This window comes from Mixophyes fleayi, chromosome 4 (assembly GCF_038048845.1).
Source record: "Mixophyes fleayi isolate aMixFle1 chromosome 4, aMixFle1.hap1, whole genome shotgun sequence".
Taxonomy (NCBI): Eukaryota; Metazoa; Chordata; class Amphibia; order Anura; family Limnodynastidae; genus Mixophyes; species Mixophyes fleayi.
The window spans coordinates 65,411,320-65,439,146 of NC_134405.1; the positions used below are offsets into that span (position 1 = coordinate 65,411,320).

Genomic DNA, 27,827 nt, shown 5'->3' on the forward strand with positions numbered 1-27,827 from the left:
CGTGTTGCTGCAGAAACTGGATCACTTGAGATGTAGTTTCCCAGGCTGTTTCTTCTCATTATCTGAGTCCGAATCCCATTTCTAAGTAGAGCTGAATGTTTTGGAGGACGCCCTGGCCTTATTTCCTCCATATCTTCCATTGTAGGGACCCTGGCCCTTGTAGCTCTCTGTTCTGGGGCCTGAAACTCCTGCATTGCTTTAGCCATCCATGAAAAAAACTGCCTGAATTATACAGAGGGGGGCAGGCTCCTCTACAGTTTCTGGGGTTCATGATACACATAATGGGTCAGTACAATCCTTCAGCAACCTGCATCACAGGCTGCACATACACGATTGTTCACTTTACCTTTTTCCCTGCACAAGCTCCACAGAGGTACTGTAAACACATAGAAAATAAACTAAGTAACCTATCCTAGGAATAAAAAGGACCACTTACTAAGGGCTTACCTCGGGGTGTTCTTTGGCTTTTTTGGGGCGGGTCCTTGGTCCATAGTGCACTAATAGCTGCCCAGTCCTGCAGTTTCCAACACCAAGCAAAGACTGAACCTCATTGATAATGGGCTGCAGCTGCTAACATGGTGCCTGCTCTCGACATCATCATAGTGAGTCTTAGCATACTTATAACCTGATTCCTTCCACAGGTGATTCTGCCAGAGAATCAAGGCTGGTGGCAACATATAGCGCGAGAGTGCGCGTCCTCGTGTGTGCGCATTGTCCTCCGTGCGCGCATTTTCCTCCGTGTGCGCGCTTCCTGTGCACAACCCTGGGAGTCTCATAAGATTAAATCAAAGAGAACACCCATGCCCAGCTGAAACTGCCCTGCAGCCAGCCCAGAGGAAAAAGACATAACCTCAGGTAAGCCCTCTCGAATAACATAACAAACAAAAATAACAAACACTCACTACACTATCCTGTCCTAACACTGCTGAGACAGGAAGAAAAGACACTGAGGAAGAGGAGGAGCTGCCTTATATAGGGGCCAGGTGGAACAAAATTTCTTCCTGTCTACACTAGCTGATCAGGAATTAACCCATTGTAAGGACTGCCATGGAGTAGGGAAAGAAAAAATATATATTGCAGAATTTGCCGGGACATACATTTCCACCCAGAACAATATCTGGGGAGTCTCCTTCATCCGGCTCCAACATGCCTGTGACTATTATCCAGGACAAACGGGCAGCACAGTGGCCTAGTGGTTAGCACTTCTGCCTCAGCACTGGGGTCATGAGTTCGATTCTTGACCATGGCCTTCTCTGTGTGGAGTTTGCATGTTCTCCCCGTGTTTGCGTGGGTTTCCTCCGGGTGCTCCGGTTTCCTCCCACACTCCAAAAACATACTGGTAAGTTAATTGGCTGATATTAAAATTGACCCTAGTGTCTGTCTGTGTGTGTCTATATTAGGGAATTTAGACTGTAAGCTCCAATGGGGCAGGGACTGATGTGAAGGAGTTCTCTGTACAGTGCTGCGGAATTAGTGGCGCTATATAAATAAATGATGATGATGATGATTAAGGACCTGCCCACTGTCAGATGACCCGCCTCCAACCAAGGAAAGTATTCTGGGAGACAACTGGAGCTTCTGAGAAGCCAGCCGAAGATGGGATCCCAAATAGTTGAACAAGAGGTCCCACTGAACTATGCGAGAGTGGAACCGTTTGCAAATATTTTGAAGGTGGAGACCATCTCACCTATTAGTTTCATACATAGTATGATGTAGACCTGAAGAAAATGCACTAGGGAAAGGAAAAATAGTCTGCGACGGTTATGTAACCCCGCCCCAGATTTGTAAACCCCACCCACCCATTATACACCCCTGGTATGGGAACGGTTGGGAGGAATGAAGTGTCTGACAATTTTGGCAGGCAGTAGAGGTTAAGTTGTCTGAGCTTTAGTCTTAAAAACCCTGAGGTAATTTTGCCTTTTATTTTGAACACTTATAAAATGGAAAGGTGTCCTCTCCTCCAGATTCACCACTGAAATTACTCCCTTTACGAGATATAACAGATACAAATCGCAGCACAATGGAAAGTGAATCCTAAGGTAATTTGACTTCCATAATGAACATTTATAAAATGGAACAGGCTTCTCCCCCTCAAATTAAACCTTGTAATTACTTCCTTTATCAGACATATAGACATAACAAATAAACCTAGGATAATAATGACAGCTACAGGCAGGACTACCAAGAGGAATTTGAGGCCCAGGAACTGCAACATTTTGGGGACGCCCTCCATAGATGGGCAGGAAAAGAGATGTAGGCTGCCACTGGACCGCGCTGAAGGGTCCGTGACCACATAGTGTTGGGGGTGTGGTCAACATGGTGCATGGCTGCACCTCTTTGGACATGATATTTTATGTATTTGTTACGGCTAACAGTATTATCATAAGCTTGTAAAACAGTAGAAGAGGTCTTCACGTACAGCAGCTATAGCAGCCGCCTTTCCCGTAGAGCTGGTTATGCTCACAGGTACTCGGATGCCCCCAGGACTTACACTCAAAGTAGTACAAGCTTATGAACGTACTGCTGCCCGAGATAGCAGGAGATGATACAAGCGGAGTAAGGGACAAGCCAAAGGTCAAGGGTCTGAAGCAGGATACGTGGTCAGGTACAGGCAAATAGTCATGGCTGACAGCGATCAAAGGAGGTCCGGGTCACAAAGCAAAGGTCAGTGCAACGAGCAATCAATCAAGGTCCAGGCAAACGGTCAAAAACACAGAAGTCAATCCAAAGTTCAGCTAATAGCACAGGAGCAGGCAAGCAGACAGGATTCTGAGCGCTATAACTGGCAGGGAGGCTAAGCCCTCGCTGCCTCAAATACTTAGATGAACCAATCAGGAAAGAACACACCCAGGACTGGCAATCAGCCCCAGGAGGGAGCTAATTAAAACTATATGTTGTAAGATCTTGGCTGGCCCGGAACCAGTAGGCAGAATAAACAATAATGCAAAATCTCCAGTTGGAGAAACATACCTCCTCTTATCTATCCTAATGTGGCAAACACGATATTTGTTTTACGCGCGCCCGGCTGAATCATGCCGGGACGCGGTGCTGACAGCAGGAGACGTCCTGACCGTTGTCATGGCAACGGCCTGGCCAGGAGGGGAAATGACATCCCAGTTGCCATGGTGACGGCCAGGTCGCTGCTGGCGCTGGGGCAGAGAGCCGCGGCTGGTGAGTACACAGCCATGGCTCAAGACAGTATTAAAACTATTTTGCTCTCACCTACCTGTTATTGTAGCTTTCATAACCTGGTACTGCATTCTTTTCTGGATCGTGGAATATTGGGACCTTTTTGGAAAATGTGTTAGTACATGAAATATGGAAAGCTGAGCAATTAGTGAATACAGTACATAACACAGATCATGCAGTATAGAATACATACATTGTAATATAACATTACCTAATCTTGTGAGATTTAGAGCTCCTAGGCTTGCTCTGCAGGATGTGTATGACAGTGTGATGTCGCACACTGTCTGTAGTCTGGGAACAGCTGTCAGCTAGCCCAGACTGTGCCTAGTGAGGGGCTAATGTATACAAAAGCCCCTCTCTAACACTGGAGGCACGGCACTTCCACGCAGTCCTTGGGGGAGTACTGCAACTGTGGGTTCCCCTCAGTGGGCTTCCAACAGTCAGTAAACTGTGCGCTTATAGTCAGGAGAGGGGAATTCACTTATCTGAAAACATGCTCCCATTGTGCAGTCTGGAACTGCGGCGCATGATGACGTGGAAGCAGTACAGGGTATGATAGTCAGTACTTGTGGCGGATCACCCAAAGGCAGAAGGGTGTGGTGGGCAGCAGGAGGAGGCACCAAAAGTGTACCTCTTCAGCCAACCCCTGGTGTCCAACTTTTGTCGTAAGGCTGCCTGCCACATTTGTGAAAAGATTAAATGAAGTGAATAATTAAAAATTATTTGTTGCCAGAGGCAGTCCTGACGAAAAGCACTCTACTACTATGGGCACTCAGAAAAACTAAGTTCTCTGCAGGGAGGGGATACAGAAGGGGAAGTTTCAGTCGCAGCGAGGAAAATTTAAAGTGCCAAACTTCTACCTGGACCCACGATAGCCTATCATCAGTGTCCCCATAGGATGTAAAAGAAAAACAGCTTCCCTTTTGTTATTATTTTCATGGAATTTACATATGATCTGCAGGAGGAGGTGTCATTTTGTTCTTAGTTCAATCTCCTGAAGGCAGCAGGGTCCGAAGCCACTATTCATGTGTTCCCCAGTGTAACACATGCAATATTTGTTTAATCCTCGCTCATGAACAAATATATTTTGTGTACAAATTCACTTACCTAGAAAATCCACAGAACCATTGTGCTCCACTTTCCATTCTTCTACAAAATGCCAACCTTCGGGACACACTATGTTGGCCATGGATAGGTGCTTGGCTCCACTCTGTGTAAAAGAATAGTCTTTATTGCATTAGAAGTAATACAGGACCAATGAGTTATTGAGAGACATGGTCAAAAAGCAATTTTGTAGCTTTCCCCCTACTCACAACAGAGGTATTAGGGATAAGAGCTGTGCTCCAAGTTTCCCCAGGTAAGCGTGTCTCATTCTCATACACTTCCTCTACTATTTCCAGGTGATTGATGTATCTATCCAGTTGAACTCTGATCATTAAAAAGGATGGTAGAGCATTAGTCATAGGTCATCATGCACACACATTTCATCTGTTCAGTACTTGCAAAGCAGACTGCATGAATATAAGATCCTTGTTATGCACTATAGCTCCCTAACTTTCCAAATGTACATTAAAAAGTTTTGATTTGCCCATTTTGTGCCATAATTATTAAAATATTCATGTATTTTGAATTTTAATATGGTGTGAACACAAATATGCAAATAAAGGTGTAAAAGGAGGTTTTACCTTTGCTGTGGTTCCACATACCAGTCCCCATGCCAGCACCAACCCTCTGGTGGTTGAAATTCCTCCCGTGAAACAATTTGCTTCCCAGTGATATCAGAATATGGTGGGTGAGAGCCTAGTTTATTGGTGCTCCATCTGCCCAGACATTTGGCCTGGTTTTCATACTGAAATAAGGATCAGATAACAGTCAAGAGAGAGTGAAATGATGGAAAGATTAAGGTAAGGTCAGCAGCTTAAGCTATATGACGTACAGGGTATAAAATTTCCACAAAGTAGAAGATTGTATGGTTATTGGAATCCGATGGATGCCTTTATACAGAATTCAGAACTCCAGGGTACTTCAAGCTAATCATACTACCTACACCATGTGTTATGCTGTTCCTTATAAAAGAAGGGGAGTATTTGGCTGTCCGAACATCATGGAACATTTGAGTCCACAACAGCTGGGGAGCCAGAGGTTGCCTACTGCTATTCAAAATTCCTATAAATGGGAAAGGAGTTGTTCAAAGGTCACGAAGACTTTATTCCAGAAAAAAAAAGTACACTCTGCAGAGGATACTGTATGTTGTTGCTGTCTGTAGGGAGCATTTAGCCCATACTTGCCTACCCTCTCGGAATTTCCAGGAGGCTATTGAATTTTGGGGAGTCCTACAGGACTCCCGGAAGGGTAGGCACAACTCCCGGATCCTAGAAAAATGCTAAAATTCACTATGTCCCACCCCCGATATTCAATGCTGTGTATTTCAGCCATTTATAGTGGAAGCGGGGGCCAAAATGATGTGAATTTTCAAGTCCCGTCCCCACACGCCCACCTCTTCTCCCCCAACTCCCGGAAGCCAGCTTCAAAAGGTTGGCATGTATGACTTGGCCTGCAGTGACTGAGCCCCAACAAAGACAACAATATCAAATATGGCACAAGTAATGTACTCCAGCATTATATGTATCACAATTTGCAACCAGCTCAAGAATGTATACATTTACTCACCGTTTCTGCATACACAAAGAGCCTTCCTGGGAAGTATGTATTCAACTTGCTAGCATCAGTCATTAAGCTCAGCCACAATCTCAGTCTAAGTTGCACAGGTGCAGTGAATACCTTTGCCTCTACAGGGAAATGCTTAAAAGGAGAAACAGAATGATGAAATCACAAGCTGAAGCAGTGGATATGATTTAAAAGTTTGACTAAATCATACCAGAACTTGTAAGGAAAGAAAGCTAGAAATACATACACAAAATGGTAAGAACATGTATAATACAATAATCTAATATTATTTGAAATGGATTATATATCCTGATACTTCTCCCCCAAAGCAAAATCTGGACATAGGGGGCCTGATTCATGTTCAGATGTAAGCCCGTTTGCATAGCGTATCTTACGTGAAATAGCTCTGCACATGCTCAGAAACAGACCTTATGGCTGTAAGTGGCATACAATTCATGCCAGAACGCAAATGAAACTTACATCTTGTAAAAACAAGTCAGAGCCATGGAGGCCTCACCTCGCAACTTACAGTACTTAAAGAATCTGTTGCTAACATCTTGGGACCAGACAACACAGGTCTTGTGGAGTCCATGTTTTGACAGATCAGAGCTGTTTTGACGGCACAAGGGGGACCTAGCCAATTATGTACATACATACTATATATATATATATATATATATATATATATATATATTGTAACAAAAGGAGGCATTTAGCTGGCAATATACAGAGAAAGCAGGGAAGTAGAGTAAAACATTTGTGCAGTAATGCACCTAGAGTGAAGACTTATGTATGAAAAGCAATAGTTTAAATTTGGTTAAACTTACATGATCTAAAAGCCTTCCTCTCAGCAAACAGAAAGGGCGTGTCTGGTTGTGCAAACAGAGCCAGTGATGGGTGTTTTCTTTTAAAGAGAAGGTGGGTGTGTCACCTGTCCATCAAGCTAAGGCTGGGGGAGAAGCATCATGTATAAAAGCTTGTTTGTTTCATTTGTTCAGAGAGACCAACGCTGGGATAGCTGGCTGGTCCTGAGAGAGAGCTGGTCTATGTATAGCTAGCGTTTAGGGTCTTCATGATTGCTGTGCAAGTATATGGTGTCAAAATATTTACCATCCTGACAATAAAGCACCATAAAAAGGAAGAAGTTGTTCGCGTGTGCTTCTGCAGTAGCGGGCTCTTGCCACAAGTGGTGTCAGGAGTGGGATGCTCCGGGAAGCAAGTTTCCGCTACCCAACCCGCGCAGACATCAACATGGAGGAAGTACTGAAAACCCTCGTGAATGTGGCCGCTGCGCAGCAACACCAGCAAGCTCAGATACTACGAGTTGCCGAGGCACAGGTGGAAAACACAAGGCTCTTAAGGGAAGAGTTAAGCCAGGTGAGGCATGACAGAAATGAACCACCTGGTCCTGTTCTCCTGAAAATGTCGCCAGGTGATGACATAGAAGCATATCTGGTGTCCTTTGAGAGACTTGCAAAAAGGGCAAAATGGCCTCCTAAAGATTGGGCTGAGAGACTGGCGCCATATCTGACTGGTGAAGCTCAGCGAGCTTATATGGATCTAGATGAGGAACGGGCCTTTGATTATTTGTGCCTAAAGTCTGAGATATTGGCTCGCGTTGGAGTTTCCGGGCCAGGCCGAGCCCAGCGCTATCACCAATGGCGCTATAATAAAGAAAAACCGGTCAGAGCGCAAGTGGCTGAGCTTTCTAAAATTTTAAAGAAATGGCTGCAGCCTGAGGAGAATCCGCCTTCTCGGATTATTGAAGTTCTGGCGATAGATCACTGCATCCGGGGGCTGAACCGCGTTTTGCAAAGGTGGGTGCTGCAATCAGACCCACAAACTTATGAAGAGCTTGCCACCGTGGTAGAAAGGTTTTGTGCGCTACAGCAAATGACTAAAGAACCTGCATTTGTGCCAAAGCCGCTGCCACGCCAAAAGCCAGGTTTGACAATCCTTGCCACAGGGCCCAATGGCAAAACTGCTACGGACAGAGGGCCAGGTGCAAAGCTGTCTAATCTGAAGTGTTTTGAATGTGGTATACCAGGCCACTTTAAGGCAGAGTGTCCTAAACTACAGGAACCCATGGACTGTTCTGTGGCATATATTGGGCCTGCATTTCCAAGCTGTTTTACCATGAGTCCCATATCAGGAAGTCCTTGTTTGTTCCGGGTGACTGTGCTAATCAACCAAAACCTTGTTCTGGCCTTGGTTGACTCGGGGAGTGAACTCTCATTGGTTTCCAGCTCTGCCTTACCCGAAACCATAACTTCTCGGTTGCCCAAAGTGAAGGTTCTTTGCACACATGGCACGACAGAGGAGTATGAAAGAACAATACTACCAGTCACACTCAAAGACAAAACTGTTATGGTGGTAGCTGCCATAGCACCTAAACTCCCATATCCACTCATTTTGGGGCGAGACTTCCCACTGTTTAATGATGTCCTCGGTGAGCGAATCCGGCCGGACATGCCGGCAACTGATGCAACGGTCGGAAGCCCGGTCTTAAAGGAACCGCCTAAGAATCCACAGCATCTGGACATCGATCTTTGGGAACCGCCAAACCGGAATGCCATCCTGGGAGTCATAGCAGGAGTTCCACAAAAGCATCCACCTGCGGGGAAACATGGACAGTCAAACTAGCATTGGTCGGTGATGTCGCAGATGAGCCCACCCCGCCTGTCAGTGAGGATACGGACTGGTCCGCAATACCAATTTTGTTTCCTCTGCAGAACTTTGCTCGAGACCAACTTAACGATGCCCATTTGGAACATCCCTTTAAAAGTGTGACTGAGGTAAATGGGGTAGCGAAAGCCACCCAGCCTGCAGAAGGTATACCATATTTTATTGTTAAAAATAATTTCCTGTATAGAGTTGCTACTGTACAGGGGGATAAAGTAGAACAATTAATGGTTCCTCAGGTCCATGTAACCCTAGTGTTAAAAGCAGCACATACACATGTCTGTGGGGGACACCTAGGGGAGGATAAAACACGGGAACGAGTTCTGCTTAGGTTTTCCTGGCCCGGTGTACACATGGCAGTGAAAAAGTATTGCCGGTCCTGTCCCATTTGTCAGAGAACCTGTCCCAAACCCATGTACAGGGCACCTCTCATTCCGATACCAATAGTACAAGTTCCCTTTGAACGGATAGCTATGGACCTTGTGGGGCCACTGGAAAAATCTGCACGTGGGCACCAATATATACTAGTGGTGCTTGACTATGCAACCAGATATCCAGAGGCAATTCCCCTACGAAACATAAAGTCCAGCACCATAGCTAAGGAACTTGTATTGATGTTTACACGATTGGGAATACCCAAAGAAATTCTCACAGATCAGGGTACTCCTTTCATGTCTAAACTGATGAAGGACATGTGCCAGTTGCTAGGGGTTACGGCGCTTCACACCTCTGTATACCATCCACAAACAGATGGCTTGGTGGAACGCTTTAACCGCACATTAAAGCACATGCTCAGGAAAGCAGTGGCTCAAGAGAAAAAAGATTGGGACACTCTTATTCCCTATTTGATGTTTGCCATCCGTGAGGTACCTCAAGCTTCAACAGGGTTCAGTCCCTTTGAGTTATTGTTTGGGAAACAGCCCAGGGGTATCTTGGATATGTTAAAAGAAGGGTGGGAGCAGCAAGGTCCCAGGGAGCCAAATCTGGTACAATTTGTGTCACAAATGTATGAGAGGCTAGGAAAGATAGGGCCTATTGTGCAGCAACATGTAAAAGAGGTTCAGGAACGACAGAGAAAAAGTTATGATAAAAGTGCTGTTGTTCGATCTTTCAAGCCTGGGGACAAGGTCCTAGTCCTGGTTCCCACCCAGGAAAGCAAACTTTTCGCCCATTCGCAGGGTCCATATGAAGTTCTAGAGGCTGTCGGTCCTGTCAATTACAGAGTTCGCCAATTAGGTAGGAGAAGGGAGGAGCAAATATATCATGTCAACCTCCTTAAACCTTGGCATGATGAGGAAACCTCTCCTCAGGTAGTGAGTACTGCCATTGAAAAGTCTGAAGTGCCCATAGAGCCAGCTTTGTCCATTCAGCAGAGACAACAGACTGAAGAAATGGTTCGTCGGAACAGGGATGTCTTCCTTTCCATTCCTGGGCGCACTACCTTAATCGAACACGACATTGTCACTGCGCCAGGAGTCATTGTAAAGCAGAAGCCGTAACGTATTCCAGAAGCCAGACGGGTGGACGTGAGAAAGGAGGTCGAGAAGATGCTCCAGTTAGATGTGATTGAAGAGTCCATTAGTGAATGGAATAGTCCCATTGTGCTTGTCCCGAAACCCAGTGGGACAATTAGGTTCTGCAATGACTTTAGGCGCCTAAACAGTATGTCGCAGTTTGATGCCTATCCGATGCCACGTGTGGATGAACTAGTGGAAAATCTTGCTGGTAGCAATTATTTAACAACCCTTGATCTAACAAAGGGTTATTGGCAAGTTCCCCTGACTTCCACGGCCAAGCCAAAGACTGTATTTTCCACCCCTGATGGTCTCTATCAATATAAAGTCCTACCCTTTGGGTTGCACGGGGCACCTGCCACCTTCCAAAGGGCCATGAATAAATTGCTACGACCTCACACAGCTTATGCAGCCGCTTACTTGGACGATATAGTGATTTATACCCCAGACTGAGAATCACATTTAGCCAAAGTTGAGGCGGTCTTAGCTTCATTAAGGTCAGCAGGGTTAACAGCTAACCCAGAGAAATGTGCCATAGCCATGAGAGAAGCCAAATATCTGGGGTACATTGTTGGTCGAGGGTATGTAAAACCCCAGCTAGACAAAGTGGAGGCAGTCAAAAATTGGGCAAGACCAGAAAAAAAGTCGCAGTTAAGAACCTTTTTAGGCTTAGTTGGTTACTACAGACGGTTTGTAAGCCACTTCGCCACTAGAGCTGCTCCACTTACGGACATGTTAAAAAAAAGTTGTCCAGATAGATTAACCTGGTCTGATTCTGCAGAAACCGCCTGGTCTGATCTTCGGTTAGCTCTTTGTTCCTCCCCAGTTCTACAAGCACCGGATTTTACCCGGAGGTTCTTCCTCCAAACTGATGCTTCTGGTGTTGGCTTAGGTGCAGTCTTGTCACAGGAGAAGAATGGAGTAGAAAATCCTGTCCTGTACCTAAGTCGTAAGTTGCTTCCAAGGGAACAAAAATATGCCACTGTGGAGAAAGAATGTCTCGCCATAAAATGGGCTACAGAAGCTCTGCGCTATTATCTCCTAGGCAGAGAGTTCACCTTAATAACAGACCATGCACCATTGAGATGGATGCAGAGCAACCGGGAGGTAAATGCCAAGGTAACCCACTGGTTCTTGGCACTACAACCTTTCAAGTTCTCAGAAGAACATAGACCTGGGATTCTGCACAAGAATGCAGATGCATTGTCACGAAAATATGCGCTCCTCGCGAAGTCCGCGTCCCCCAACTTGGAGACGCTAGGGGGAGGGATATGTAACAAAAGGAGGCATTTAGCTGGCAATATACAGAGAAAGCAGGGAAGTAGAGTAAAACATTTGTGCAGTAATGCACCTAGAGTGAAGACTTATGTATGAAAAGCAATAGTTTAAATTTGGTTAAACTTACATGATCTGAAATCCTTTCTCTCAGAAAACAGAAAGGGCGTGTCTGGTTGTGCAAACAGAGCCAGTGATGGGTGTTTTCTTTTAAAGAGAAGGTGGGTGTGTCACCTGTCCATCAAGCTAAGGCTGGGGGAGGAGCATCATGTATAAAAGCTTGTTTGTTTCATATGTTCAGAGAGACCAACGCTGGGATAGCTGGCTGGTCCTGAGAGAGAGCTGGTCTATGTATAGCTAGTGTTTAGGGTCTCCATGAGTGCTGTGCAAGTATATGGTGTCAAAATATTTACCATCCTGACAATAAAGCACCATAAAAAGGAAGAAGTTGTTCGCGTGTGCTTCTGCAATAGCGGGCTCTTGCCACAAAAAAAAAAAAAAAAAAAATTATATATATATATATATATATATATATATATATATATATATATATATATATATATATATATATATATATATATATATATATGTAGCACGGTGGCTAAGTGGTTAGTACTTCTGCCTTACAGCACTGAGGTCATGAGTTCAATTCCTGACCATGGCCTTATCTGTGAGGAGTTTGTATGTTCTCCCCGTGTCTAAAAACATATATATATATATATATATATATATATATATATCACACATATATCAGATATACAGATATATATAGGATTGGCGATTTTGAGGTTCTATTTCATACTTTATATTGGAGCTATTGTGATGACCAAACATCAATTGGAGAACTTAGCTGTACTTCTTTGAAGCAAGTAACTACCGATGACTGCCATAAAGATACCCAGATAAGCATTGTATTGTTATTTTTATGTAAGTGTGCTACTTACTCTTTGTGCAATAAATCCGTTTACTATACAGTATTACACTATGATGGTTCTTTTTTTTACTGTGTATATGGCTATGATGCTCTAGCCACATCCATAGCGATTCCCTCACAGGAGAAGTACCATTATTGGATTTACCAAGGGGAAGTTGGAGATACTGCCTGCTATACAGATAAGCGAAAAAGATTGTTTATTTGGTACGCATATGCACTGTTAGAGAGGATTCTCCTTGGGATTGCATGAAGTTTCTGCTCACGAGTGCCATACTTGATCACATCTGTATTTTATTTTCTGTGAGATTGTCAGGTCTAGTAATTCAAGTGTGAATTGTTACTTCATACTCTTATCCCTGCAATTCTTCCTGTACTGTCCATTTACATACATATATATATATATATATATATATATATATTTCTTCTGAACATGTGCAGAGCTATTTCACGTAGGATAGAGTTATATATACACACACACACAGTTGTCGAAGTGCGGGTGTATACGTTAGTATGCCCAGGGCTACCAAGAGGAATTCAGGGCCCCGGTACAACAAATTCATGGGGCCCCCCTTGTAGTCGAGTATGGCAAAAAATTTTGCGCCACCCCACGGCGCAAAATTTTTCAGAGGTGTGGTCATGCATTTGGGGGCATGGCAAATGCACCATTGGGGCGTGCCTAACACATCAAAATCCCTAGGCTCTCAATTCGCCGGAGCGTCACATATGTCCAAGCACTCCTGACTTTCAGGACATCTAGCACCAGTGTGGTATAGAAAAAAATGCAGTGTGTACACAAAGAGTTCAGTCTTGGCCTGCACCTTAAATTGGGCAAAACACTCACCAAAAATTGGCATTGTCCCTACTAGAATCACAACATTTCACACACTGTGCTGCCCTCTCCTACCTGTTCTTCTCACTTTCTCCACCTGTGGCTGCTGGTTTCTTTAGTTGCGGCTTTTCTGGATCCTGGAATGTTGAAGGACCTATTTGGAAAAAAAAATGTCTACATTTAGAAAATTACAGCCAGCCCCGGCGTTAAATCAATAGCACCCACGATTAATAATTAGGCCTTCCTCCAGCCCCAACATTAAAATAATAGTATTCACATTAATTAAATACACCTATTCCCTTCCTGCAAACAGCAATACCTATTTCCCGCAACCATCACTGCTATTAAATAATTCATAGTCACATTTAATAAATAGACCTCATTCTCCCCAAACTCACCTCAACATTCAATAGCCCCCAAACCACCCCATCTTAAATTAATAGTCCCCACTATTAAATTGCCTCACCATCACCCTACAAACAAAATAGCGCCCATTAATTAGGTACCACCTACCTCACACACACTACATTGCAACAAGCCCCCTGTGCCCCTTCATCACAACTACACTGTGCCCCCTTATGCTCACACTGCGCCCTCCATGCTGCTTTCCACCCTTCTTTTTCACTCTGTGCCTCTCCCCTTTTTTTTAATCTGTGCTTCTCTCCCCTTTTTTTTTTTACTCTCAGCCTCTCTCCCCTTTATCTTTTACTCTGTGCCTCTCTCCCCTGTTTTTTTTTACTCCCCCTTCTTTATAGCACTGTCCCTTTCTGTTTTCCTCCCCTTGCCTCTCCGTTTCTTTAATTACCTTTTGTTAGCTTCTTTCTTTTCTTCTCTTCTTTCTTCATGCTTTGTCCTGGCTGCGGCGCTCCTCACTGACTGTCGGGCGTGACTTGATGACGTCACGCCCGACAGTGTGAATGGAGAGGAGAGGAGAGGAGAGACGCAGCCCCACGATCACGTGAGTATGATTTATTTATTTTTTGTTCTTGTTCCAGCTCCCCCCACAAACGAACTTGACGGACCGTACCCCCCCCATCCCCACGGAAAAAAATAATAAATAAAAAAAATCGCAAAATAGAAAACAAATTTAAACAAAAGAAAAAGCAAAAATTAGCAAAATTAGCCCGGCCCCCTGGCAAGCCTGGGCCCGGGTAAAATGTACCCGCCCCCCCCCCTCTCGGCAGCCCTGAGTATGCCATACGGTCACTTCTCCTACTAAATTTATCATTACCCAGAACACCTATTGAACTGACCATGGATTCTGTTGTTTCAGCCCAAGTACTTCTCCTCTAGCAAGTCTAACACATAGCAACATGGACAAGGGGCATTACATTTTGGTCATGTATCACAATCATTAATCAAATATATCTAGCGTACAAGTTTGTAGGCAAAATTATAATATGTTATGGTGGACTGTTAAACAAGGACAGCTCTGCATACCCCACTTCAACACTGGTAGACACTTATTTTCTTCAGGTCTATGAGCAGAAAAGGAATGACATACATTGTTTCCAATGAATACACAATCTACCTGTTTATGGTAATAATGTATACAGAGAACATGAAACATTGCGGTTATGCTGGTTGTTTATACATAAAAGTTTCCAACCTTTAAGAAAATGGTCTGTAATTTTCCACAGTGGATACCTATGCCTGATTCTCCGTATAGTATGTCAGCTGGGCACAACCGTGCATAAGCTACACGTCTCTCTTGGTACAACATCCATATTACCACGTCTGGCAGACTGATCTGAGGCTGCAGTGAAAAACATTGGGGTCAATGGACAGAGGCAATGTTCATACAACATCCTTATATTAACACACTTTGAACACTGAAACAAATTGTTAAGCAAGCCTGCCACTCACTGATCCATCTCCTTTTGTTTTTCATATACTATATATAAATGTTATATTTCACATTGGTCTCATCTGCTGGCATCAGAGGCAGAGATGGTTGATTGATCAAACATATGTTGGACTCTATTGGGGTTACTTGTGCAAAATATAGGTTCTATTTTGCAAATATAACCCCTTGACTATCTCTAAATGTCAGCTAGCAGAGTGTATTTAAATGGTAATGTACTCTAAAGAGTCCTGGGGGCAAATGTACTAAGGGGCGGATCCATCAAATCGCAGATATTCGCAATTGAGGTGGCCTTATTTAAAACAGCAATTTTATTAAAAGGCAAAGCCCGGCGAGTTTGCGAGTAAAATTAGTGTTTTAAATATTACTGAATATCGGCAACTTGATGGATCCGCTCCATAATCCATTTATCCCCTGGGGGTCAATGTTTTATTCTTCAATTTTAGCAACTTGCCGATATTCGGGGAATGTCAGCAAACTTTAAAACGGCAATGTGTTTAAAGGGAAAACTTGCCTTTAAAAACATTGCCATTTTAAATTTTTTCTCTTCTCATCACTGTTCTAATAGAGCTAAGCGCCCTCTCGACACCACCATCCCAACTCTTTGGCATCTTAATTAGTCCCTACTACTTACATCGGATACAGCACATATCCTTCAACCAACCATTTGGGAGGCCCTTAAGTCACAATCAGTGAAATCATAATGAAACTTGTTTCAGCTGCAAAAAAAAGCTTAAAAAAATAACACTGAGAAATACCCAATTTCCCCCACCCGTCATAAAAAATGTAATAAAAATATATACATATAAATAAATAAAAGTATTAGATTACTATACAAATAATTTCACATAAAACCTGAGTTTGAATGTTGTTTTGGAAATTTCTCAACTGATGCTGGGTTGTAATCTCTGCATGAATACCTTGAAAATTTCCCATTTTATCAAGGTAATTACGATTTTTGCTGGAAATTTGTTGGCATGCTTTTTCCTAGAATTCACATTAATCATACATCAAAATTGACATTACTATTGCAAACAGGGCCCTACAAAGAGGTGCGGGTTGGCAATTTCAGCCCGGTGGGCACACGGGATGCGGCCGCGTCACATGTGATGCGGTCGCCAGTGCACTGACGTAGCCGCAACCCATGCCGGCCCCGTCGGTGATTCTGAGCGGCCCGCCCCTGCCTACAAATATTTTACTGCACTTAACATCCATTAAAAAAGGTTTTGAATTTTGAATAATGCATTTCCAAATGAAAGTGCAGAGGTCTCCCTTAAAGTTAAGAACAACAATACTTAATAGTGTGCGCACAGGTTCACTTGCTGGGGTAATTGGACTGATGGTGGCTACAGCTGCTGAAGATCTACAGGTAATCCCAACCTGATAATGTACAAATTATAACATACAAGGGTTGACCAGTGCTAAAAGGGTGAATAAAGGGGCATAGAGCTAATGAACATGGTCAAATACAAGTTGAACCGCTATAAAGCTAGGTGATAGTAGGATAGTATGGCACACTAAAGTAACACAATCTACAAGATTTTCTTGTAAAGCTGAATGTCACTGGCATAAACCTTGTACCTCTAATGATTTCATCACATATACTGCTACTACTCCTAGCGAAATGTGCTCTGGACACTGTTAAACAAGCATACTTCCAATCTTTCATCTATTCTCAGACTTCTAACCCCAAACGTCTTTTTAGTACATTTAAATCTCTTCTCATTCCTCCCATGCCAAACCCTCCGACTACCATCAGTGCCCAGGATCATACTTCCTATCTCAAGGACTAGATTGATAAAATCAGACTTGAAATGGTATCATCTCCCTCGACTAGCAATCACCTCAATTCCTTCCCAGCATCCTCTGACACCCCTCTCTTCATTTGATCCCACAAATTTTCTAATCTCTTCTAATCTTCCTACTTTACCTCCTGTCCTTTAGATCGCATACCCTCACAAATTGGTAGGTCCTTGTCTCGTGTGCTCATCCCACTTCAAACTAAAATCTGTAATCTCTCTCTCTCTACTGGTATTTTTCAATCACTATTCAAGCATGCAGTGATTAATCCTTTTATAAAAAAAAAAAAAACAACATTCTGACTCAAAATCTCTCTCAAATTGCTGCCCCATCTCTCAGCTCCCATGCCCCTCCAAACTTCTCGAGAGAATTGCCTACACTCGCATAACACGTTTCCTTTCTGCAAACAGCCTATTGGATCCTCTTCAATCAGGCTTTCACTCTCAACAGTCCACATAGACTGCACTGACCAAGGTTGTCAATGATCTGATCACAGCTAAAACAATTACTCTCTTCTAATTCTCCTGGATCTCTCTGCTGCATTCGACACTGTTGACCACTCTCTCCACATACAGACGCTACAATCCGTAGGTCTTCAAGACACTGTCATATCCTGGTTCCCATCCTACCTATCTAATAGCTCTTTCAGTGTTAATTTCTCTGGAACAACCTCCACTCTGCTTCCTTTATCAATTGGAGTACCACAAGGCTCAGTCCTAGGTCCTCTGCTATTCTCTATCCACACCACTTCTCTTGGAAAACTAATAAGCTCCTTTGGATTTCAGTATCATCTCTATGCGGATGATACACAATTTATCTATCCTCTCCTGATCTCTCACAATCTGTGTTGTCTCACATTACTGACTGTCTTTCTGCCATTTCATCTTGGATTTCCTCTTGCCAACTCAAACTCAATCTTTCAAAAACAGAATTAATAATATTCCCACCCAACAATAGAAGCTTCCTGCCTGACATTTCTATTGACAACATGACCATAAATCCCACCCCACAAGCTCGCTGCCTAGGTGTAATCCTTGACTTGCAACTATCCTTTTTTTCCCCACATCAACTCTATATTTATATCATGCTGCATAAATCTAAAAAAACATTTCCAGAATAAGTACATATCTCACACAAGACACTGCAAAAACTTTTACTCAGAAACTCATCATCTTCCGCATTGACTATTGCAATTCCTTCTTTACTGGTCTTCCCAAAATCAGATCTGAGCCCTTACAATCGATTGTGCACGCAGCGGCTAGATTGATTTTCCTTGCAAATCATATTACTTTTGCTGAGTCACTCTGTCAATCTCCACATTGGTTGTCTGTTTTCTAACGAATCCAATATAAAATTATTCTACTAACATACAAGGCCATCAACAAAATATCTCCTAACTCGACACCTCCATTCTGCACAAGATGTGCGTCTCTCTTCCACTCTCATCACTTCCCTCCATTCTCGTTTACAGGACTTTTTTCGGGCTGCACCCACTTTAAGGAATTTACTCCCTCACACCACAAGACTTTCCTCTAGTCTTCAAACCTTCAAGCGTTCTCTAAAAACCCACCTCTTCAGACAAGCTTATGATATTCCTCTACCACCCTCTTAATATGCCTAGGTTACCCTATTACCACCCTCTACACAGCTAACACAAGACAATATAGTTGTGTGACTGGGCATACAGCCCACTAAATACTTTGTAACCTTTGCATTCTAGCTGGCCAAATATTCAATATGATGTAGCAATTACCCTTGTGTATCAAACCATTGTCCCATAGATTGTAAGCTTTCAAGCAGGGCCCTCGTATCTCTCTGTATGCAGGCACGGCGCTCCCATTAGGCAAGGTTAGGCACTTGCCTAGGGCGCCGGGCTCTGGAGGGCGCCTGGAGGGCACCACAGAATAATAAAATACTTTAAAACTGTGCGGTGACCGCTGACCATACCTGTCACGGCTGCCGCACAGCATCAGATGCACTAGGAGGGGAAGGGGGGGGGGGGGGGGAGAGGCTATTTTGTCACCACCGCCGCCTCTCTGCTCCGTCTCCTCCCCTCCACTTACTAGTGTCAGTGAGTGGAGGGGAGGAGACGGAGCAGAGAGGCGGCGGTGGTGAGACAAGGTAAGGAGAGGAGGGAGGCGATTTTTGCGGGGGGGGGGTTGGGGGGCGCCGCTTTTTTAAAAATGCCTAGGGCGCCGTGGACCCTAGCACCGGCCCTGTCTGTATGTATATATTACCCAGTATTGTTTTATTACTGTTTGTTCCCAATTGTAAAGCACTACAGAATCTGCTGGAACTATATAAATAAATGTTGATTATGATGATTATGTTGATGAAAGGTTGGCTAATACGTATTGGTCAAACACCTTTGGTTAATAAAATACAGGTGAAAGATATGAGTGTGACAGGTTAAAACTTTGTTAAAAACCTGAATTTATTAACAAATGCAGCCGATTGGCTCATCAGTACTAAATATCCATAAACACATGCAACATATGTAAAACAGGAACCATAAGCGGATAAAACAAACTAAAATGAGAAAAGTAGGTTGCAACACAAAAATACGTTCAACATATAATCTCCATTAAGGGTATGGAATGAAATCACCAATAAGGAAAGAGTATAAAATCCATATGCACAGTAAAAAACGTCAGATTTCAACTGTATCAAAGCTGATAGGTTCTGAGTCTAGTAACTCTATTCTTACTATTCTTGCTGTTAGATTGCCAAGCAGTAGAGGTTATTATTATTTTAATCTTTAACTTATAAGGTACCACAAAGGGTCCACAGCGCCGTACATTACATATACAGAAAACATAGACCCAAGATGATACAGAAAGAACAAAAATATATACAAACACAGGTAACAAGGTAAAGCACATCAAATTATTTCTGGGACAGTTAGTGTAAGGGATGGTAGAAATCAGCGATAAGTAGGCCGAAGATAAAGAAAACAGGGATAGCGAAGCCGGCCAAGAGGTATAGAGGGTGATGGAATAGTAGAAGAAGCACACAAGGAAAGAGGGCCCTGCTCTTGAGAGCTTACATCCTAAAGGAAAGGGGGAGACACAAACAGGGTGGTACTAACTGGGGGAGAGAGCCAGGACACGGGAGTTAGGAGGAGGGATGATAGACTTGAATAAAGAAATGAGTCTTAAAGGCACTCTTGAAGCCTTTGAGCGTAGATGCTAACCTAATGGAACATGGAAGATTGTTCCACAGCAGGGGAGCAGCCCGGGCAAAGTCCTGAAGACGGGAGTGAGAAGAGGTGATCAGTGAAGTAGTGAGACGGTGGTCACAGGCAGAGCGGAGGGGGCGGGTAGGAGTGTAGGTAGAGATGAGATTGGAGATGTAGGGAGGGGAGGATTGCTTAAGAGCTTTAAAGGTGAGGGTGAGGAGTTTAAATTTAACTCTGTAGGGCATGAGGAGCCAATGTAGTGACTGTTGGAGGGAGACTGCAGAAACAGAGCGGCGGGAGAGAAAAATGAGGCGGGCAGCAGCATTGAGGATAGACTTAAGAGGGTCAAGGTGAGAGTGAGGAAGGCCAGAGAGAAGGAGGTTACAGTAGTCAAGGCGAGAGATTACAAGCGAGTGAACGAGGGTTTTCGTAGCTTCCGTGGTGAGAAAGGAGCGTATCTTGGATATATTCCGAAGGTGGAAGTAGCAGGATTTTGAGAGGGACAGAATGTGAGGCTTGAAGGAGAGGGAGGAATCAAAATGACCCCAAGACATCGGACTTGAGGGATAGACACGAGGGTAGTGTTATTAACAGAGATAGAGAGGGGGGAGGTGGAAGAGTCCTGGAAGGGGGGAAGACTATAAGCTCAGTCTTGGAAATATTGAGTTTAAGGAAATGTTGGGACATCCAAGATGAGATGGCAGAGAGACAGTAGGAGACACGAGACAGAAGGGAAGGGGAGAGGTCAGGGGATGAAAGATAAATTTGGGTATCATCAGCATAGAGGTGGTACTGAAGGCCAAAGGAGCGGATGAGGACACCAAGAGAGGAGGTGTAGAGGGAGAAAAGCAGGGGGCCAAGAACGGAGCCTTGAGGAACGCCAACAGGTAGGGGAAGAGGGGGTGATGTAGAATCATGAGCAGAGACTGAGAAGGAGCGGTTAGTGAGGTAAGAGGAAAACCAGGAGAGGACAGTGTAACATAGGCCTATAGACTTGAGAGTTTGCAAAAGGAGTGCATGGTCAACGGTATCGAAGGCAGCAGAGAGGTAAAGAAGGATAAGGAGGGAGTAGTGTTTTTTGGATTTAGCGAGGAGAAAGTCATTAGTGACCTTAGTGTGGGTGGTTTAAGTGGAGTGAAGGGGGCGAAAACCGGGTTGGAGCGGGTCAAAGAGTGAGTGAGAGGAGAGAAAGGAAGTGAGACTGTTGTAGACAACCCGTTCAAGGAGTTTGGAGGGAAAAGGAAGAAGCAAAATAGGGCAGTAATTAGAGAGAGAGGCGGGATCAAGGGATGGTTTCTTGAGTATGGGGGAGACAAGAGCATGTTTAAATGAGGAGGGGAAGATTTAAGAGGAGAGGGATAGGTTGAAGAGGTGGGCAAGGTGGGAGCACGCCTCAAGAGGTGGGAGGGGATTGGGTCCTGTGGGTAAGTGAAGGGGGGTGAGGAAGATTGAAGGGAAAGGACTTCATCTGCAGATAGCGGAGTGAAGGAAGAGAAAGAGGGTGAGCTAGCAGGAGGGAAGGGGAGAAAGGAGATAACAGCCACAGAGGAGGTTGAGAAGGGGGGCAGAGTGGGCAAGGAGGGGGTAGAGGGAGGGGTAAGAAGGGACTGCTGGGGGATGTCATGACGTATAGACTCAATCTTGGAGGTAAAGTACGTAGCACAGTCGACAGCAGAGAGCATGGGGGAAGAGTGGGAGAGGGGGAGAGGAGGGAGTTGAAGGTGGCAAAAAGCCGACGGGTTTGGAGGATTGGGAAGAAACGAGAGCTTTAAAGAAGGATTGTTTAGAGAGTGATAGGACTGAACTGTAAGACACAAGCATGAACTTGAAGTGGAGGAAGTAAGCATGAGTGCGTGGCTTTCTCCAGAGCCGTTCTGCACTGCGGGAGAATTTTGGAAGATAGCGGGTAATTTTAGTGTGCCACGGTTGCGGCGGGGAACAACGAAGCTTGATGATGACAGCCGGGGTGACAGAGTCAAGTGCAGTGGTAAGAGTGCGATTGAAAAAGGAGACAGCCTTATCGGGGCAAGAAAGAGTGGTGATGGGGAAGAGGAGCGAGCCCAGGGAGGAGGAGAAAGTGGTAGGATCAACTGTCTCAAGATTACGCCTGGTGAGAGTAATCTTGGGGGAGGTTGTGGTCCTTTCAACTTTGTCCGGCATTCCCACGAAAAGGGAGAGTATAAGCCTGGTGAGAGTAACCTTTATTAAAGTAATTCTATTATTTTCAAATAAGCATTGCCCAATCAATTGTATGTGTTTCCAAAGCACAAAGAGATTTATTTTAGCAGATGTAAAAAGTTAACAGTTCAATACATTATTAAATAATACAGTACAGTACAGCACAGCCAATATCGAAAGATACATGCATACATACCGCTGCAATCGCTGCGCTTCCATGGGTCCCAATGGAAGAGTATATCTGTTAGATAACTGTGGTCAGAGAGTAGACTGGCTGGCAGCGCAGCTGTGATCATATATATTCATATATATTCATTCAGTGTTACAGAGAACAATGCAAATGACGTAGCTTGCTTCTATAGGTCCAGACAAAGGGTGGCTCCAGGGCAAACAGGTCATAGGCTGATTCAATCTAAGGAATCCAAAGGTGGGGGTCGTCCCTCTAGGGGGTCTGCTCCTTTCATGGCGAGCATCATACAAAGGTTTCTTCCCTACTATCAATAACTAAAGTATGCAATGTGCGATCTCTTCGCCGACTGCACCGGACAGCTGCTGATGAATAGGGTTTCAGTATGATACCAGACATGCCACCTTTCCCACAACCTGAACCATATAGATCACTGAAGTGCACATATAATCTTATTATATAAACTAATAATAAACCAAATGCTATCTGCTCATAAATTACAGTGTAACGGAACCAATATGAATATGAATTATATAAATAATTAAATGTTGTAATGCGAGTGCGTGCGTGCGTATTTTACCGTGCGATCGCACCACGCGCTGTGTTAGGTGACGTACGGATCTGTGTTACGTGGCGTGCGCATCGCAATCGCATGGCAAAACAATATTAACCAATATACTTTCGTTCATCTAATTATACGACTTCGACACCTTGGGGGAGATTGTGGTCCTTTGAGCTTGACCTTGCATCTTCTCAAGGGGAAAAAGACACCGGCAGCAATGAAACGTGTTGAGAAGGCATATTCAACACAAAGGAAGGCAGAGTCGCTATACAGTTCAAGCCACCAGGACTATATTCTCCCCCTTCGTGGGAATGCCGGCCAGCGTTCAGTGAACAGATACCCAATCACTCAAACATGGTGATTGCAATGGCCTCAAGAGGCACAGCATGTGTGAATTGGGACTCTTACAGGTGTAAGATATCTGTCTACTGGGATATACAACCAGGTTTGGCATTTGGCACAGAGATTGCGAGTATTATAGCAGCATTTATAATCAGCAATAAGTGGTGATGCAGACATGTGTACTGCACATGGTGACAGATAAAAACATAACCAGCTAAAGTTAATAGCTATGCCTCAACTTACCTCATAGGTTATTTCAGTTAGTCTTCGCAGCCAGTCTTCTAGCTGAGAGAGTAGCTCAAGCCCAGGGCTCGTTTTTTCCACAAGGCCATCAATGGAATACATCAAGTCTCGTAAGAAGAACTGGCGCATTGATTGAAGCTCCTGATCCAGAGTGTTGCCGAAATCCAGGCCAGAAAATATATGTCTGGGGATGAGAAGACAGCATAGCTGAAAAAAAGCATTTTTCTGTTTACAAATAAATGTGTTTCCCTGATACTGTAGAAGGAAAAAGACAGTGGGCTATAATTCACTAACTAGGAGGCATGGCAAAATGGACTGACTCATTTCATTAAATACCTGCTACTACTTCACCCATTCCAGGATGCATTTTCTGTGTTACTCTACAGCCTTGGAGAAAGGGACAAAAGTATAAAAAGAGGATTTTTGTACTTACCATTAACTCAATTTCTCCCAATCCATCTGGCGGACACTGCTACATTGGCTTGCGGAGAGGGTGCAAGAGCCGGGTGCTTAAGAGTTAACTTTTCTGAAACTGAAGCTACTCCCTTCTCCCAACCCCAGTGTTCCTTAGTTTACAACATGCAAAGCCCCAAAGGAAAGGGTAACACAAGAAATATAACCAAACACACAGTCAAATCAACACACAGAACTCAACAATGAGCGTAAAGGGTGGGAGCAAAAATCCCATGATCCTATTTGGTGGACACTGCTATATTGGAGACCTTATCCATCTTGCTATGTTCTGCATAGACACCGGCCAACCCCACTTTTACGCATCACAGAAAACTGGCAGGGAGTCAGCCTTTCGATCTCCCGGGGTCCCGTCCAAGTAAATCCTAAGAGCTCTGACAACGTCCAAGAGGACTAGCTGATCCTGGTCACCTGAAGAACCAGAACCCCGGAAGGAAGGAATTACTATCTCCTGATTAAGGTGAAAACGTGACACCTTAGGTTGGAACGTCGGAGATGTACGCAAGCTTGCTCTGCCGTCATGAAACACAAAATTTGGAAACCCGCCTAGCAGAAGAAATGGCTAAAAGGAAAGCTACCTTCCAAGTCAAATATTTCAATTCAATAGTCTCCAAAAAATTAAACAGAGAAAGCTGGAGAGCCGATAGAACCAAATTAAGATCCAAAGGAGCCATAGGGATGTTGGATATGTAAAAAAAAACCCTGAAAGTATGGACCTTTGGCATCTGAGCCAACTTCCTCTGGAAATATACAAACAGGGCCGAAACCTGAACCTCAAGGAAACTAAACTTCAGACTGCCAAACAGTCTGTATTGGAGAAATGAAAGGAGACGCGAAAGCCTAAAGCAAAAAGTGTGGAAACTTTTTTGTTTGCACCAAACCCCATAAGTGTTCCAAACCCTATGAGAGTTACCCGCAGACACTGACTTTCTAGCTTTGATCCAAAGTTTGAATAACTCCTCAGTCAATCCTTTGGCTCTCAAGATCCTGGCTTTAACAGCCATGTTGTTAAAGCCAAAGGTCCTGGTGGAGCAACGGACCTTGCAATAGAAGAACTTCCCACAGAAGAAGTCTCCACCATGTCTCCACCATAGACCTGCTGCCATCTTTAGAATGTCAGTGTATCAGGCTCTTTTGATGACCAGAACTCCCTCCCTCTTGGCAAGAGGGAAAAGATAGATCAACTCAATGTTCCAAAAAAACAGATTGGCATCCACTAAAGCAGAGAACGGGTCCCTGCTCCAGGAGCAGAACGTGGGCATCTTGATTTTTTTTGTGAGGCCATCACATCCACTTCTGATCGACTTCATCTTAGCAGACCGAATATCTCCAGGTGAAGATACAACTCTCCCTGGAGAATGGAGTGCCTGCTCAGGAAATCTGTCTCCGAATTATCCACTCCCGGAATGTACATGACAGAGATCGTTGGTAGAAAGCATTCCGCCTATGCAAGAATTCTAAAAGACTCCCTCATCACATGGGAGCACTTGGTACCTCCCTGATGATTTATGTACACCACCACCGTTAAGCTGTCAAACTGAATCCAGACAGGTTTGCCCTACAGGGCTGGCTAGGCTCACGTCAGAGCGTTCATCACTGCACAATGGTAATGCCCCGAGATTTGAACAGGACTGCCCTCACTGCCATGACCTTTGTGAAAACCCTGCTGTGGTCATCTGACGGAACAGAAGGGCTCTGAACTGAAAATGAGAAGCGTGAATCATGAACATGAGTAGATTGTGGTATCCTTGATCTCTGTGTAGTAGACTGTGGAGATACATGTTCTTGATGTCTATGGAAGCTACGAATTCATTGGCATCCATGCCATAGATGACTGATCTGAGAGACTCCATCATGAACCTGTCCACTCAAAGCCTGGTGTTCAAGAACATCAGGTTCAAGATGGGCCGAAACGATTTACAAGGAACGGAGCGAGCTGGAATGCCTGTCAGCACCACCTCCTCCCATACTGATACACACTCCAGCATGGCAGTGTTAGTTCAGGTGAGTACAGGGGAGCTGCCTGTAAACTGTAAAGATAAATCATCAAAATGAAATAAAATAAGACAAATCCTAACTAGGCTGCCATAGGCAGCTCCACAAATCCTTGCCCAACTTCTTGGACACTTAACTTAAAACTGAGGAATACTGAGGTTGGGAGAGAGGAGGGGCTTCAGTTCAGAAAAATACACTCTTAAGTGGCCAGCTCCTGCACCCTCACCACAACCCAATGTAGCAGTGTCCCCCAAATAGGATAGGATGATTGTGAAATTCCCCTTATCTATATCGACAGAAGGAGAAACAGACAGTGGGATGTCCTAAAGCCAACCTAAGCGAGACTGGAGGAATGCTTAAAAATGAACAGCTGTTGGAGTACATTCCTATCAAATCAAAGCATTCTCCCAAAGAGGCAGCAACATATACTTTATAAAATGTGGAAAAAATATTTGAGGACAACCAGGTTGCCAGTCTGCAAACCAACATATACAACCTTAAAAGACTCACCCACTGAAGCTGAGAGTGGTGTCCACCTAGAGGCAATAATCATCCTGCTAAAGAAAATCCCCACTAGATTGCCATCATGATCCAGTGGGAGACAAACTGGAAGGAAGCAGATCATCATTTCTTATGGCATTCAAAGAGAACAAACTACAGGGCCGAACGACAGAACTTCAGAGATTTGTTTCTAACAGGTAAAGCCTAATAAAATGCACTAAATTCAAGGACTGATGCTTCCTTGGAGTTGCAAAGGTGAAATCAAAAGGATGGCACCACCAACCCCTGGCTGATGAGAAAACCAAGGTTCACCTTAAGTTACACTGATGGAAAAAACTGAAGGACTGCCTTGTTTCCCTGTTAGACAACATATAGAGATATGTTTCAGTTCAAAGATATGCCTAGCCAAACAAGAGTTAGGAGATAAAAGGCCAGGTGAGAAACTAAGGAAAATAGGATGAAAGGGCATAAAAGGAGCAGGACCCTCAGAACCAGGCCCAGGTCCCGCAGAGATAAAGGAGATAAACAGCTGGCTTAACTGGGCTTTGTTCTTATACAATCACTATAGACAATCCCAGTAATCACCTATGATACCATGTTTTCATAAACAAACCACTTTTGTCATGAATCAAAGTAGATTCGCAATTACATGCTAGTATATGATTGTGTGTCCATAACATTTAATAAAGTATCTAGAAAATAATAGAAAATAAAAGGTCTGCCATGCCTTTAACAAGAATGGCAAGGAACTTCAGCTTAAGAACAAAAGTTTTAAATACAAAGGTGTTAAAACTGTTCTGGCAGGCCCTGTCAAAAGAAATGTCACTGAAACAGATGGCTCAGCTGAAGGGTAAGGTGCAGAGGTTGACTGATAGAGAGATCAACCGTCTGTGCAGACAAGGCCGACTACGCTAATCGGGCCACCACATCTTTTGTAGGAATCCAAGAATCAGCAGAGTTGACAATGAATAGGTATGCACACTAAAAAGTTCACAGACACGATAATTGCATAAATGAAATGCCTCCGGATCCTAAGACCATTACGGAAGTTTGTGATTAACCGCAACACCAACAGATCCATTTCCAGAGACACCCTGAACTTCATAAGGCCCTGATAAATTTCAGGATGGAAGAAACTACAGACACCATACAGTAGTTGACAGCTCAGGAAGTCTGTCTCCAGTTGATCACCCTCAAGAGAATAGGTGGCCAAGATCGATAGAACAAAATGCTAAACCCATTGCAGAATGCAAGTTGCTTTCCTCATGGTAAGGTGGCTGCAAATTCCACATTATGGCTCAGATAAGCTGTGGTATTGTCTATCTGGACCCTAACTGCCAATCATCATCATCACCATTTATTTATATACCTCCCCTGATTCCGCAGCACTGTACAGAGAACTCATTCACATCAGTC

At 44.0% G+C, this 27,827-nt stretch overlaps 1 protein-coding gene across 5 annotated transcripts in view; it reads right to left on the bottom strand.

Moving 5' to 3' along the window:
* The window catches only part of FER1L5 (fer-1 like family member 5), a 676,118-nt gene that overhangs the window by 485,487 nt on the left and 162,804 nt on the right, over nt 1-27,827 (bottom strand). For all 5 annotated transcript variants that reach the window (XM_075207347.1, XM_075207349.1, XM_075207348.1 and 2 more), the window contains exons 24-29: nt 23,445-23,628; nt 14,700-14,846; nt 5,860-5,991; nt 4,875-5,038; nt 4,503-4,617; nt 4,297-4,399 (exon numbers count right to left, since the gene is read on the bottom strand). In XM_075207347.1, coding sequence (XP_075063448.1) covers nt 4,297-4,399; nt 4,503-4,617; nt 4,875-5,038; nt 5,860-5,991; nt 14,700-14,846; nt 23,445-23,628 — 845 coding nt within the window. The remainder of the gene's footprint in view (nt 1-4,296; nt 4,400-4,502; nt 4,618-4,874; nt 5,039-5,859; nt 5,992-14,699; nt 14,847-23,444; nt 23,629-27,827) is intronic.